Genomic DNA, 16932 nt, shown 5'->3' with positions numbered 1-16932 from the left:
TTTGTAAGAATCAAAAATGCTTGTTAACAGCGACACCTGTGGCCGTTAAGTCAACGAAAGTCAGCGTCAGGCTCGCACTTGTGCTCGCTCTACATAGACATGAACGAGCATCGCTCAAAACAGTGAGGCGACACACGTCAGCTAAAACCACAATATCACTCTATATTTCACCTGCTTGGCAGTAATGTTAGCTGACCAGACGAAGGTCTCTCCATGAATCAATGCTGATCCTAGTGTTGGCTTTTCCTGCTTCAGCCTCCCGACCGCGGTCGGAGGGAACAGGGGAGACACCGGTACCCGGTCGGAGACGATAACGTAACTCGCTGCGGAGCCCCGTCACTTCACAAGACACGGAAAACCTCTGTTGGTCTGGAGGAGCTGCAGTATTTATTTCTGCACAAACGTCCAGTGTACATTCACTAGATATTCTCAGAGCTAAACTAACTCTTCTGCAGTGTGTAGTGTGCGCGCATGAATGTGAGGTAGAGCGAGCTGAGTGAAGGCAAGCAGGCAGAGGAGCAGAGGAGCAGAGTAAAGCAGAGACTCCGGCCCTGGAGACCAAAGCTACGGTCTCCGCCGCGGACTATGGCCGCGGCCAACACTGTTTTGCAAGACGGGCTAGACTAGATATAACTTCGGGGTTTTGGTGCTTCCGTGTAGTTTGTGTTGGAGTCTGAGTCTGAACAGCGCGCATATGCGAGCGTGCCATATGCGTGCGCGCATGGGACACCAACCCGGGTGATTTATACGTGTAAACAGTCCCTTTAAGTCATAAACACAGGAGAGAAAATAATTTAGATCAGACTTAGAAAATGGATCACCAGAAAAAAAAAAAGTTCTCGCAGGCCTTTCAGGGCTTCAGTATCACTGTGATGGATTACACAGTCAAATCCAGTTTCAGGAGTTTGCTAAATAAAAGATTTTCATACCGTACAAAATGAATGAAAACCATATGATACTTAACAGTAGGAAAATACGTTCACATTTTTAAGAAACTGTAGAATGGTTAGCTGTGAGTGTGATCTGGTACTAAATGTGCTAAAATATACAAACACAAAACCACTGGTATGGTTTCATCATGACCTATTATTCATTCATTTTTAGGCTAGTTATTTCATCATACTACCCTGAGGCCTTTTAAATCACCCCAGCTGGGTGTGTGTGCACCATCTGGGTGGACTGTGAAGTGGTTTTGGGTGGTGTGTGTAGTAAGACAGTGTGCATTTTGGGAGATAAATGTCCTGCCTGTGTAAAAGGGAGTGCCAATGGTGGGACAAGAGAAGGGGGTTGAGATAACATGGCATGCACTTTTAGGGGTAGATCCTAGACCAGTGCTAAGGCTCACATTGTCCCCTCAACCAAACCAAACTAGCCCTAAATGTGCACTTTCTTACTTACACGAGACCTCAGTCCGACGCTTAGATAACACACTCGTGCGTCTGGCACACCACAGTGGGAGTGAATGTGCTTTATCACAGACGGGTGAAGTGCTGAACCATGTGTCCAGCAGGCCTGCTCATCTATCTGCTGCAACTGCACCCAACAATTGATGTCACTTTCACAAAACAGCCAAAGACAAAGCCAGATAACTAAGTCCAACTTTTCCCCACCCTCCGGCGTCCATTCATTTTACAGCCGGGCAGTTAATTGGACAGTATGTCGATCAGGAATGTGTCTCCTACATAATGCATTTCCAACGTTTACCAAAGGGACCTTCAGCTGCTGTTTGTTTAGCTCTGTGTTATTTGTCTGTGTTAATGAATGGATGATCCTAACCTATGACCTCACATGAGCTATTTCAAACCCGTTTGAGGAGAGACGATGTCATGCTTCACAAAGTTAAGCTAAAAAGCGGAGACGTGAAAACAAAAAGTGACCTCGGCACAGGGGGTGAGAGTGCGTGCTGGGTTTCCTGGACCTACAGTAAATGAAGTTGCTGTGACGTCAGCTATTCGTTTAAAGCAACTTATCTGTATTTACTTCCTATTCTTGTTGTTTTTGTGTCTGATGCGGTTAGTGATAAACTGACACAGTAGTTTCTGAGCGGCCAAATGGCAACCAACATGACATGCAGTAAAATTATACTGTTGAATGTAAATGTGGAGGCAATTAATGAACAATATGTTTATGAACAAGATTAAGAGCCATGCTAACAGCTCTATGAGTCTGTACTTAGGCACAGCAGTGCTTAGAGCTACATACTAACAGCTCTATGAGTCTGTAGCTACTTAGACACAGCAGGGTTTTGAGCTACATGCTAACATCATCATGCAAACAGCTTCATACGGTTGCAGGTACTTGCACAGCAGTGCTTTGAGCTGGGCCTACATGCTAACGTCATCATGCTAACAGCTACTGTAGAAACATGGCTGAGCAACATGGCAGACTCCGTGAAGAGGACCCGCTCCCTACGTAGATATGAAGGGCTCATTCTAAGCCAATGAACACACGATTCTTAGTTTCAGGTGATTATACACAAATGAAAACATAGCTATGAATTTTATATTTCATTTCTGCCAATAAATCTTCCTAAATCCGACACACTGGACCTTTAAAGTTTGTCTGGGAACCATGAATATCTGTACAAAATTGTACAGTCCTTCTTGTAGATGTGATATTTCACTTTGAACTGCTAGCGGCGAAAAGGTCAGGGAATCACCAAAGTCATTAGGATTCATCCTCTGGGGGCCATGAATGTAATTAGTTTAGCAGGTTTTGGACATAAGTTTAAATCAAAGTCAAATTAAAAGTGTCAATGACACTATTGGAACAGTCAATAGAATACATTATCTGGGGAACATGAATGTTTGTACAAAATTACAGGCAGCCCATCCAACAGTTGTTGAGATGTTTCATTCTGGACCAAAGTGGTGGACCGACCGACTGGCTCTGCCACCTCTAGAGCAAAACCCCCTAAAAATACATATTCATTGCATACCAGCATTTAAGGTTTCAAAAAAAGGCAGTTTTATTGCAGTTTTAAATAACACAACGTATCCCAACTCTCAACAACACTGCATGAGATTGCAATTTACATGATGGTAAATGATAAAAGTAAAAGTATGTCATGAAATTAAAAAGCCCCAAAAAAATCAAAAGACACACACGCACGTTGCACATTCACGATTTCACTCCTGCTCAAACTACGCTATCAAGCCAGGTTTGTAGAAAAGACAATGAAAACATTCATTCTGCATAGTCATAATGCTCTTTGCATTTGTATGCAACAGTCTGTTTTTTTATGTTCACATTGTACTGGCTCTGCAAACCTTTGTAGCCTGACAGGTCTTTAGTGTTGCATCCTAAAATCTGTGTCTAACCTACTGTATTGATTGAATAAGGCTGTCATTTATCCTAATATCATAAAGCTGCTTCTGTTAATTTCCAAATAATCTTCATCATAAAACCCTCTTAACTCAGCACAGTACAAGCCTCTCTTTCCATCTCTCTTATATCTAATATAATATGGCATAAAATTTGTTCTGTTCCCTAAAAGGTTATAACAGCTCCTCCACCCTGCACTGCCAGTATTATGCAGGAGGCAGAATAAGATACACTGACAGACTGATAAGACACAGACAAATGCACAAGTACAGACATACAGGAACAACCTTACAGTGATGAATGTGACCAGTACGGACGTGACTGTAATTGCACAAAATCAAGCATCATGACGTAAGAGAGGTCAAACTTGAACCAGTTGTTTGCATTCCAGGAGGCTTAATCATGTCAAGACAATTAAAGACAGTGAAGCTGCAGGAAGCCGTCAGGCAGTACAACAGCTATTCCTGCATCTTTGTTGGACAGTCCCAGACAGGGAGGCTACTCTTTCACAAAATGCTTAACAGGTGTAAGTTGAGACTCAGAGCGTAAAGGTAAAGGGACTCACGTAGGGAGCACACAAAAGACAGCATTTGTCCACCTCCCAAAAGTAGTCTCTTTGTATTCACGTTGAATTGTCTCAGTGTCAGTTAAGTGGTTGGCAGTGTTTCTTTGGCGCCCCCTAGCTGGGAGAGAGGGCAGGACTGTTCTCTGTGCTGATGTTGACCAGGCACTCGCTGGACTTGAGGCTAGCCAGAGACTTGCAGCTCGGGAGGGACGCCAAGGACCCACACAGGCCCATCATGGAGGGGGTGTAGTCCTTGTCTGGAGGGGTGGCACAGATATACAAAGGGAGGGTCAATTCAAATGTGTGTGTGTTTACTCATTTAAAGCTGCAGTGGGTAGAAATGGAGCAAATATGATTAAATAAAGTTATTTTTATAAAACGGTCACTATATCTTGACAGTAGTGCATGAGACAGATAATCTGAAAAAGATTGGCCAAAGTCTCTTTAAAGCCTGAAAACAGAGCCATGAGGAGGTGCAGAAGTCTAGTTTTCTCTCAGAACACTTGAATTACAATATGCTGAGAGGTTATTATGGATTTTTTGTCCAATGATTCCAAGAAATTGTTGCCTACTGCAGGTTTAATATCTTATGAGAACATAGTGTGTAAAAGGTCACCTATGCACCAGGCTCCATTATGTTTCCCCTCAGTCCTCTGGGAGTCTGAATCCAGGCTGATTTCCACTGACAGCAGCTCTGTGCTGGGGAAACTCCTCCTACAGGTCAACAGAAGGACACATTCAGCAGTTAAATACAGCAGAGAGCTGCCAGGCAGGCATGAAAATTGTGGGGGTTTTATTTATTTATTGATTGTAGTAAAAATCGGCATGTATTAAATTTCCAGTGTTGATTGTTAAATTAAAAATATGCAAATATACCGTATATTTCTGTTGTTATGGACCCTGGAGTATGCCACTAGAAAAAATTATAGACATTTGAAGTTGCTATTAGAGCTGAAACGATTTATCGATCACTCAATTGACTGAAAATTGCTGGGCAACTATTTTGATAATAAACGAAATGTAATTTTTTTAGTTGCGTTTATGGTTGCTAGGTTTAAATTGACCTATTATGAATTAATTAATTAAAATAGAATTTAAATTATGAACTAAAAATAAAAAGTTCAGTAAATTTCCAATATCATAAAATCATATCTTAAAAAAATATTTTTAATTATAATTAAATTTTTTAAATGTAATCACAAAATGAATTAAAAAAATATGTTTAAGTTTAATGTTTTTTATCCAATTTAGTGGGCCTAATGTGTCATATTTAAAAATGTGCTTGTTTCCTGCTAAATTTACAGTTTCTATTTTATAATTGCTCCAATTTAAAGATGTATTGATAAGCAGTGTGCTGCCTAAAAATGAAATGTAATCCAACTCACAGAACAGTAGTAGTAGCTCTGATTGGCCAGACCCCTGCTAACACATAGCAGCATAATAGCTTTTTTAAATTGATCAATATATTAATTGATTATAATTAAAACCGTAAAGGTCTATAATTATTCCAATGGCATGTTCCATATCGTGACAAATATTAGATTAAAAAACATGCAAACATATTGTATATAGGCATATGTATAAAATATACGTATGCAATAGGTGCAAAACACTATATCAATGAGTAGCACATGTACTGTTAGTTATATGTTACATGTATATAATGTATGTGCACATAAAATTCAAATAACAATTTAGAGAATCAGGAATTAGCCGTATTGCATGCCACATCATTATCAAAAATATTCTCTTCTATGAAAAAGCATGTTTCTCTTTGCAATTATCGCCACAAAGACACAAAAATGCATCATCTATAACAAACCTGCGGAACAGTTTGACGTCGTCTTGGCTGTTGTATGGCTGGAGCGTCGGCCACTGGTTGACCAAAGGGATTGGGAGGTTTTTGGCCAGGTGGTTGGAGTCACATGGAATCAAGCTTGTCCTGACAAACATGAGGATACAATACATTACTGAGAAGCAATCAAATCCAGGCCTGTGGTACAGACACGTCAACACCATGTCAACTAACGGTGGGACACTGCCCTCTGTCTGCATCACTCACAGCTGCTCCTGAAGCTCCAGGACGATGACCTCCAGCTCCTTCTTCTCCTGTGTGCTGTGGCTCTGTAGCTCCTCCAGTCGGCCCTTTAGCCTCTTGTTCTCTGTTTCTGTGTTCTTCAGCTGGGACTCACGCAGGCGCACAAGCTCCTCCAGGTAACCCTGACAACGCACATCCACACTGAGTGAAAGGAAATATCCACCCTAGAATACTCATAGTAGACCATCTGAGATTCTTATAGAAATTATTTTGTGATGTTGTAGTTTAGCCCACGTTTCCTCAAGACTAACAATTTTTGCTCACAATTTCTTCTAGCAATACTATTAATTCAAAACACAAAAAGATGGCTGCACACCTTTTGAGCGTTGACGATCTTGAACCGCTGCTCCATCTTGCGACACTTTGTGCTCCAGCTCTCCTCGTCAGTGAGCAGGGGGATGTAGGGGTGTTCAGGGACGCTGTCGTCGCTTAAGCTGCTGTCAACACTCTGTTGATCGTCGTCATCACTCAGGTAATCATAGCTACAACAAGAGCAGACCAATTATTTATTTTCAAGCACTCAGAATGTTTTGAAATGTATATAAGTAAATGTATTGTCATTCCACATTTTTAAAGAGGACCTAGTATGCTCATTTTAATTTTTACTTATATTTTGGGTTTCTATTATAAAGTTTAAAATTCTGTTTGAGCTCCTGCCTTTAATTTGATTGAAACACATTTTTTGACTCCTTTTATAATTTTAGATATTCATTAATTTTTTAAAGATATGAGTTTATGATAGGAAATATTAATTGGAAATTTACTGAACTTTTTAATATTTCTTTAAAGTTCATAATGTAAATTATGCTTTTATTTTAATTATAATAATAATACAATGATTTAATAATAGGTATATTTAAACCAAGCAACCATAAATGCGACTAACAATAATTTTCATTATTGATTAACCTGCCAAATAGTTCCTCAATTAATCATTTTGTCCATAAAATGTTGGATAACAGTGAAAAATGGCCATTATAATATAATAATATATAATATGATAAGCAGTCCAAAAACCAAAAGATATTCAATTTACTATATTAAATGACAAAGAAAAATAGTACAACATTTGGGAAGCTGAAACCTATACATTTCTGGCATTTTTTATTAAAAAAATGAGAATTAATTGATTATCAAAATAGTTGCCCATAAATTTCCAGTCGATTGAGTAATCGATTAATCGTTAACCTTAAAATTTAGGTTTTAAGCCCCCCCCTGCTGAAAATCACAGTCTGCTCTGATTGGTCAGCTGGCCCACCCTGTTGTTATTGGTCAACCCGAACCAAACTCTTCGGACCCCGCTCCAGCTCCGCTCTAACTAGCTTTGTTTGAGGCTGTGCCAAACCAGCCGCTGGGCAGGTGTTATGCAAATGTGTAATTTGGTGACATCACCACGTTGCGGAAGAAAAGGCGGGTCTTCAATCAAGACGTTTCAGGCAGTTCAGGATCAGTGTTTCTTTAGGGGAGAGTAACTCCCTTTGGTGTGGACTTTGGGTTTTGTAACTTTGCAGACCTTTTACATGCACAAAAAAACTATAAAACGCACTAAAGGAAAGGGAAAAAGCATAATAGGTCCTCTTTAAGGTCTGAGAGGATTAAATTCACTGTGACAAAGCTTTTTCAAAACAGTGTCAATGAACATACCTTTGTGTGAATTTCAAGTACGGTGTGTAGTCAATCACGGCAGAAGATTTCCCATCCAAGGCCTCCCCTTTCAGACAGAAACTATGGAGGAGAAACCACACAGACATAAGACAAAAACACTATACATACCCATCTAAAACCGTATAAAGGTCAAGTCCTCTCACCTAAAGTCTATGGCTCCGAGACCTATGAGCATCCCTGTTAGGACTGTTGCTTCCTCTCTTAACACGATGGCTCCCTCCGCGTAGAACCTCCTAAAGCACAGAGACAAATACAAGCAGGTGGGAACATGGTTCCAGTAGGGACAGGGTGATACTACTGTACAGTTAGGTGTGTGTGTGGCCTCTAACCTGGTCGTCCTGCTGTCCCTCAGAGCAGTAGCGATGTATTCAGACAACCTCTTCTCCATTAGAGCTACTCTTATCCAGGCTCGCCCCTGAAGGAGTCGCAAAGGGTTAAGAAATTAACTTAAATTTCTTCTTCATTTTTAAAAGTCTTCACGGTTGAATGAAAGATGCGCTCTGTTCCACTAAACAGATGTGCATATCCCCCAAGTTTTTCTTTTTTAAATACTTTAATGCAGGAGTTAACATAAATTCCCATTTGCTTACATACTGTATGATGTTGTTCATACTTATATCATTCCTACAATGTTTATATATATATATATATATATTAAAATGAAAAAGTGAAATTGATAGTAAATTAGAAAAAAAGGAATACAAACAAGGAAAAGATTAAAGGATTACAGAACTAATTAATTAATAAAAATTAATTAATTAATTAAAATAAATAAATAAAAAATGTAGTAGACTAGTATGATGGTGCACATACATATGCATATATATACAAAGACATACATACAACTATATATACATACACCTGTACATACACGGGAAAAAGGTTTTCTATTATGATTAGTACTGTAAGTGTAGATAGGACGTGCCTTGGCTCGTGAGGTGCTGATGTTCTCCATGCTCTCGATGCTGCTGATGCAGCTGTTGGGGATTTTAGCGCAGGCCAGACGGACGTAGTCCCAATAACTCCTCTGACCATCAAACCAGCTGCCAGAGCCTAAAAAGACAGACAGAGGGTAAAAGAGGTGCTGCACCACAGCCGGTATGAGAAAAGTAAAGCGTTGTTAAAGCATGTAAACATGTTCTAGTAGAAACCCAAAATACAAGTATGCACCTCAAAAAGAGCATAATAGGTCCTCTTTAATAATGACAAAATTAGTATGTAAACCCATATTGTCCTCTAAAAACTATTATCAATAACATCATTTGAACAATTTCAATATACTTGTTTGTTTTGATGCCAGATTCCACTTATTGTTCAGTGTTTTTTTTTTTTGTTTCTTTAACATGCAGTTAATCCCAGACAAATTCCCCGTAGGTTCATTACCTTTGAAACGGTGGCTGAGGATGTGTTCAAGGATGGCTGCGAAATTGATGAACTCCTCAGAGGAATCATCGATGGGCTCGGCTGTGTATTTCTCCAACAGCGTCTTTACAGAAAACCTATAGAGAGAGAGAGAGAAAGAGAAGTTTTAAGCAAAGAGTTTGGTTGCCAGTAACAAAGTCATCATGGGAATAGATTAGTCAGGGAACAGATTACTGGATTATGGCTTTCTTTGTTTCAGTTTATTGTAGGAGGAACACCTCGTCGATCAAACTATAATTCAACTTTTTGGAATCTCTACAGGATAATAAAAATCACATAAATCCGAATTTAGTGAAAGAAAGTCAATGATAATAAAATCTGTAAAATGGAACAAATCAGAAGCAACTGAATCAGAAATACACACTATGTTCATCCCATATGTTTGTTTGCTGATTTCTGCCCACAGTCAAGCTGTGGTATCCATTTCCGGCTGACTCACCCATTTACTGTGAGGAAGACGTTTATATCGAGTTCTCAGGAAGCCCCGACAACTCCACTTAACTGGAAAGATTGAATGTATGACTCTCTAGTCTGATGTAATACCTTCATTGTTATAAGGATGTCTGCTCTTGTGATGCACTTTGTTGTAGCCTATGTAATACATTTTGAGTACATGAATAAATTGGGAAATCAAAATCAGCCAAATGACGCATTTTATATCGTAGAACAAAACGTTAAAATCTCTTAAGTTTGTGTTAACCACAGACCCTATTTCAGGCACCTAACTTAAAATCCATTTAAAAAAACATTGACTTCAAGACGAGGGAACCGGAAGTGCTAAAATGCTAACTCATTTCTGGGTTTTATCATTCCTGTAACACTCTATTGCCATCCCTAGATGGCTAGCATGACTAAATATTTCAAAATGACTAATGGATTGTAGTGTGACAATGTACCTGCATAATTAAAGGGGTCGACCTCCTGCCATAATATATAAACCCCCATGTTGTTTATTTTAGGCGACATTATCCTTCTGCTGAGATGACCACTCCACTAAATATTTTCCTGGAGACTAAATAATTCAGCAGATCTATTTGCTGCAAGAACACCTGCCAAATGCTATTTGTCCAGTGACACGGAGACATGGTGGCAGGGGCCATATGGACCACAGAAACCCCGGTCGACATCACCTCTGCTGTAGATGGAGAGACGCTATTTCTGATATATGTAGATAGTAAAACATATCTGGGCATTTTACAGTCAGTTTGCGTGGTGCGTGTGTGTCCGTAAGACAATGCTTTTCCTAACATAGCCATTGAGGCAAGTGATTTCACTCCCCATTGTTCCCGAGGCAACAATGTCTCATTCAGCTGCTCTGGATGTGACCAGATACTGGACAATAATTGGCTGACTATCCTCAAAACCAACACAATCCCCCCGTGTTTTCACTGTATTACAGACAGCAGGGACGTGACATGACCCAGATATGGCTCAGCAGAGGTGCAGTCTGTGTAATATGTGTGTTTGTTTAACAGTTCTACATACAGTATGACCAGATCATAATGTGTGACTGGACATGTGACTGGAGTCCACATGTCCAGTCTGCGGACTCCAGTCACACGACTCGGGCTTAAAACAGACCCATGAAACAGAGTTATTTGATGACTGAATTTACAACGTGACTTTGACTTTAACATCAATGACTTGAGTCTTGTGCAGAACGAGTAGCGTGTTCAGAGACATAAAGCCAGTGGTTTAGACATTTAATGTGCTTTGGTAGGAATGATTGTAGCATTATGTCAAGATTTCTTCTTGAAAGTGTCTTACATTGATAATCTTTGTATGAAAAAAGAGGTTATTTAATCTGAATTAGATCCTGTTTATATTGTCTGTATGTATTTATTGCCAAGTTCAGTGGCACTTGTTTTGTTTTGACAAAAGCGTAAATCGAATTTAATCCCTCATTACAGTGTGGTTCACATCTGTTTCATAGCTATAAACCTGCAAGAACGTTTTTTTTTTGGCCTCTTGGGTGCAGCGGAAACAAGCTGTGAAAACAACATTGACATTTATTAACTTTTAAGATGATATATGCAAACAGGAATATTAGCATGAATTTAGAGTCGTGTTTCGGGCCACCTGACAAATGTAAGTCCAATATTCACTCTCCTTTTAGCTCTGATTTTGGTCACCACCACCTCCTGAGGGTAATATCTGGCTTCTTAGCTGCTAAATGCTCCACTATGATCACCAGCTACGGTCGCTAACTGTGTCTGTCTGCTGTTTGGTGCTGAGCAGGTAGCATAGAGTTGCTTTTAGAGCTATTTAGTTGAAAACAGCTGCCTGTGGCTACGACACTATGAGCCGTAATGGTAGTGTCCACAGGATCCGCTCTTTCCACGCTTCCCATTCATTGTCTATGTAAGCAGCAGTGCAATGCATTCTGGTAGCGTGGCGGCGCGATTCGAGAGACGGGGTGTCACGTTGGCTGCTCTTCATTTGCATAAAGTTGAGGTCTGGGCTACTTTATGAAAAAAATCAGGGTCACCGGATGCGACTCGACGCCTCTGGAAACTCCTGGGAAACTTTTAAACTACCCGTCGTCAATCTAAAGACAGATTCAGCAACTGCATGGCTTATTTCTCGCATGAAATGTTTTCAGAAACATATTTGGGTGAACTATTTTCATAATAAAAGGAGAAAAATTTCCAAACGAGCCGACATGTTGGTTCCGGTTTGAAAGCTGGGAGTAGCAACCCTCAAGGGAAAGCATTCGTCCAATCAGGTGCCTAGTGCCTAGTGCCTAGTGGCAGCCCATCAAGAGTCCAATGCTGGGAAGCGAGATGATGCCTCGTGTCCAAAAACACCCCATGTACCAATAGAGTGAACCGAAACAGTAAAGTTGTGGGCGGAAAAAATCAAAACAATGAGCTGAAAGGTGCTAAAACGCTCCAGGGAACTGCAAAGTCTGTGTGGGTTCGGACCCCCTTTCACATAACACATCAGTTGATCCAAAGTTATTATAAAGAAAATATTGATTATAGCAGCTTTAAATGTGCTGCCAGTGACTGTAACTGTGTTTATAGCATGCAGGCCTACAATATCTTTATGTTTTATTGTTTAAGCTCTGGCAAAGGGCATTTTAAATGCAAACCTCCATCCAAAACCCCCACAAAGTCCAATCAGGACTTAATATACAGGCCTCAGTTGCCTCCCTGTAACTGGGTCCCTGGGGTGCCAGCTAGTCCTTGCCCCAGGAAGGTTGTCGTCATAGCAACAGAGATGACACTGCTAAACTCACCCAGAGAGGCCAGTCTGTCTGTGGGTTGTGTATATATATATGAAATAAATAGTAATTGTATTGAAAGGTCGTTAATGCACATGCAGGCTTCGTGTCCGTTACAGGCCCACAGAGTTTATTATAAGGACTTATTATAAGGATGACGTCAGCGCGCCTGAATATTATCAGAATTTTGTTGTGATTAAACAGACACATTAAAACAGTCATACCAGAGCAGTTTAAACACTGACCTGCAGACGGTGATGAGGTTTTTTCGCTCCACAGCCACGTTACGAACCGACGCTCTTTTCGACTCATCTCCATCCATGGCCATCGCTGCCTGCCCACAGCCGGGCTCCATCCAGGAGGAGAAGGATGAGGAGGCAGCCCTGATATGAAAGGACCCCTCCCTGTCCTGCTGGTCCACCACCGGTCCTCCTCATCCACTGCTGGACACTAGAGAGGAGGCTATTGTTGCTGTTGCTGCCTGCACAGCTGGACACACAGCTGGAGACATCAGATACACCGAGACATGCACTGTGTTGTTTTTATTATTACTCTTATACACAGAGGACTGGATTACATGTAATCTCTCTCTCTCTCTCTCTCTCCCTCTCTCTGAGTCTCCACCCATTTTGTGACGTCACCATGACGTCACTGGATCAGCTCTCATCATGCACTGAACATGACGAATCAAGTCAGTGGTTTTGAGTGACACATGAACACTTTTTTTTACAGCAGTTATTGCTTTACAACATGGTGTTAGCATTATTATTGTGCATATATTATAAAAGGACTTCAATATTATTATGCAAATGAAACGTATTTGCAATAAGTTAAATAAATATATAATATCCTTCCTGCAGCTGTCAGACTCCACGACCAGCACTGCTCCCAGTAGACCACTTTTAATTATACTTACACACCAAAAACTGACAATAACCTTTTTAATCTTGCCTTAATTTGATTTGCAGCCTGACTGACAGCCAGCCACCCCCACCCCTCTCAAGCGCACACACACAGCCACATGATATTGATCTTGCCCAGTTATGTTGGCTTTTTTAAAGTTTTCTTTCTTTCTTTATTTATTTGTTTATTTGTTTTTTTTTCTTTTTTTTCTTTCTTTAATTTATTTTTTCTCTAATTTTGTTATGAGGAAAAGGAAGAAAAAAAAAGAAAAAAGGAAAAATGTATATATGTATAAAAAAAACAAAAAAACAACAACTCCTAAACTGGCCGGGTATGGGCCATGGTGCCTCAACACCAACTGGGCTCCTCCTCCATCTCCTCTCTCCTTCCTCCAATGATTTCCTATGGATAGACGACGATAACCTGATATTTTCAGGTGGAATTTCATTTTATTCTCACTGTGCAATATCCTTTTCCACTTGTGCAATTTTGTTAACAGTCTGTTTATTGTCAATACTGTATATACTGCTCCTATTTTTATACTTTTTCACTGTGTTAGCTGATGCATCTTGTTTTTTGCACTATCCCCTTTGCTGCTGTACATTGCAAATTTTCCCACTGCGGGACTAATAAAGGAATATCTTATCTTATCTTATCTTATACATTGACATGCATCTAGTCTAATAACCTAAGTGCTAAATATTTACTATGCATTGTGGTATATATCATCAAAAACCTCTTAAAATTGAATAGCTTATTACTTATTCTATCATTAATCAAACCCACAGAACCCAAAGTTTCCAAAGATACTAAATATGTCAGGCTGAATTTTGGGGAAATATTTCAGTTTAATGTAATGGTGCAGCCATAAAAAAAGTCTTGTTATACATCATATAGTTTCAGTAAAGAGTTGAAACAAGGTGATAAAGTACTTATAATACTGTCAGACAGTGTGGCATGAGATGGTTTTTCATACCTTAAAGCTACTTAAGAGGAAATGAAAGGGAAAGTGTATGATGAGGAGTTAATTTATTTGCAGTATGTTGCAGAAGATACCAATGATTGCTGCTTTTATATAAAGTAAATAGTAAATATTTCTTAACATATACAGCCTTATGATCTTATTATATATACTGTATGGATAAGAGTAAGATAAGAGTATTAAATATTTGACAAATCTCCCTTTAAGGTACATTCTGAACAAATAAAAAGGTGTGATTAATTTGTGATTAATCACAATTAATCATGGACAATTATGCTATTAATCGCGATTAAATATTTTAATCAATTGACTGCCCTAATACACATATATATATGTGTGATAATAGGTGCTGTATGATCATCAATAAAGAATATAATAAAATAAATAAAATGAAATAAAAAATATATTTCCCTCTATTGCAAAATAAAGTGCAGAGACCTTCCATATATTGAACGATTTAGAAAAATTTCTCATTACATTTTTCAATATATTTCAATAAAAGCTTTCTCTTTAAGGGACAGTGCACCTATTTTATGTAAACATCATGTGTATCTGTCCATCAAAGACCTTTTTGTACTTGTAAGCATTGTGATTATAGCCTATATTGAAGTTGAATTTCTGTGCAATGACAGCTTCTGAAAATGGGTTTACAGTACAATGAGAGTGATATCATCACCTCCAGCATCAAGCTGGATCATTTCCTCCTTCTGTAATTTCCGATCAGCCTTCCCTTCACTCTCCTCCCTCCCGTCTTTATCCTCCCCCTGCTACCAGAAGAGGACGCCATGCATCTGGAGCCCACTGAACTGATTCAACTGTTAAGTGTCATCAAATGGTGACACCCAACCTTTTCCTCTCTAATGAACCGACAGCTGGTTGCCACCATACGTTGCTGGGTGGGGGTTGGTATTTTTTTTGTCCTGGTGGAGGAGCAATCACTCATGCATATCTGTGTCTGGGGCTCCATATGTTTGGATCACACTTCATATTCCTGTTTTGACATCAGAGCTGTGAAGAGACAGCAATACCTCATGGTTTGGTTTCCCTGAACAGAAAATATGAATATTTAAAATGTGATTCAGGTTTTATTGCTCGATATATGATGATTTATGGGGCTAAACTTTTTAATAACAGAATTTCTGATGAGTTTTTCTGGCAGGATTATTATAAAAAAGCTGTATTTTAGGAAAGGCACCTTTTTATGGCAGATTTTATTCTATCAAGCTTGGGACAGGAGACAAAGTTATTTGTTTGCAATTTATTTGTATATATATTAGTTATGTTCATGTCTGACAAATGTTTAACCACTGCAACGGTTGGTGTCTTATAAGTCCATTTGGGCTTGGAGCTTGTATGATAACTACCTACTGTAACATAACAAACTAATCTCATTCCCTTCAGCATCACAATAATGTACTTTATATATTTTAAATGCCCCAAACAACAAAGATAAGCAAGTCAAACAATGTTCTAAAATCATTGTGCATTATTTTCTTTCTACCCACTTCTCCCTGTGTGTTGACAGGGTTTTCATGGTGTGAAAGTCAAAAACAGTGCTCACAAACATGCAATCTATCGCTTGATAATTCCTTCATTTGACTTGTCATTTGGAAAAAAACAGTGAGGACATTTTAACTTGCAATGTTTTCATTTTTGCAACAGGGGGCAGAGCTTTATCTGGTATCTAATCATTTAAAGGGGCAGTCCACTGCACTTCCATACTTTTTGGGACTCACAAGAGAGCAGAGGCAAAGAACAAACACTCGGATTATGAAATAAAAATATGTGTCATGATGGTGCTTTCCAGAGGTAATGTACGGTACATTGCACATAAACAGTTAGAAGTCATCTCCTTCACAACTCTGCTGACCTCGCATCTTTCTCAGCTCATGTATTTCAGAACTTTGATAATAATATTTTTCTACTACCTGTCATATTGAACCATACTGAACTTCATAACTCCTCATTGTTGGCCTCCAGTAACGTTGGTGACAAATCTGTTGTTCTCAGTGTCGCTCTCAAATTGTACGGACAAAGACGGGAAAGAAAGCCTTCATGTTTTCTGCTTCAGCCATCCATAGAGATAGTCTGCAAAAGGAAATTAAATTGATGAGTCTGATATCTCTGGCAGAGGTGAAGACCATTGCAAACTCTATGATAAATGACTCCATTCTTATTTTAGCCTTAGTCTAATATCATTCCACTTTGTGTTCCAGTCAAGCCCCCAGTAAGAGCGCCAGGCTTTGAAGTCAATTTTCGTTGTGGTCAAATGGCAACTTCTGTGTCTGTCACGTGATGCCATTGTGCTCAAAAGGACTTTTTCTCATAGACTTACATTGGGAAAGAGACGTCTGTCTAATATGATAATTCTAATTGAGGTGAATCAACTTCCCAGTGAACACTTGAATAACCCTTATTTAAATCATTAGGTCCTAAATGTTGTAAAATGCACTAACAGCACACCTCAGAACACACCTGTTACACAACAGTGCTGACAGAGATAACAGTGTTTACCCGAGGGGGAACCGGAGGATGGGTGCTACGCTTCCCCGATGACGCCGCCGGTCGGGACAGTGGTTTCAGGCCGGCCCGGCAATGTCAACAAAGCACAGAGAAGCTCAGATTACAACGCACACAGAAGGAGAGTGACTTCATTCTCTGCTCAGGTAGACATTACGCCTCTAAATCTTTACATAGCAAATAGTTGTTTGCTGCTATTGTAACCCTCTGAATATTGTAGAGCACCT

The 16932-nt window shown here is 39.5% G+C and overlaps 1 protein-coding gene across 1 annotated transcript; it reads right to left on the bottom strand.

Moving 5' to 3' along the window:
• Positions 1 to 2943: 2943 nt before the first annotated feature.
• rundc3ab (RUN domain containing 3Ab) lies at positions 2944 to 12913 on the bottom strand. The gene is made up of 11 exons (XM_074620266.1): positions 12546 to 12913; positions 9036 to 9151; positions 8578 to 8705; positions 7982 to 8067; positions 7796 to 7885; positions 7632 to 7712; positions 6304 to 6469; positions 5952 to 6109; positions 5712 to 5831; positions 4506 to 4603; positions 2944 to 4146 (listed from the first exon to the last, which is right to left on the bottom strand). The coding sequence occupies exons 1-11, from the start codon at positions 12653 to 12655 to the stop codon at positions 4004 to 4006; spliced, it is 1296 nt and encodes a 431-aa protein (XP_074476367.1). The 5' UTR covers positions 12656 to 12913; the 3' UTR covers positions 2944 to 4003.
• Positions 12914 to 16932: the final 4019 nt, after the last annotated feature.

Source organism: Sebastes fasciatus, chromosome 20 (genome assembly GCF_043250625.1).
Source record: "Sebastes fasciatus isolate fSebFas1 chromosome 20, fSebFas1.pri, whole genome shotgun sequence".
NCBI lineage: Eukaryota > Metazoa > Chordata > Actinopteri > Perciformes > Sebastidae > Sebastes > Sebastes fasciatus.
The sequence above is the reverse complement of the archived record's forward strand: the minus strand, read 5'-3'. Positions and strand labels throughout refer to the sequence as shown.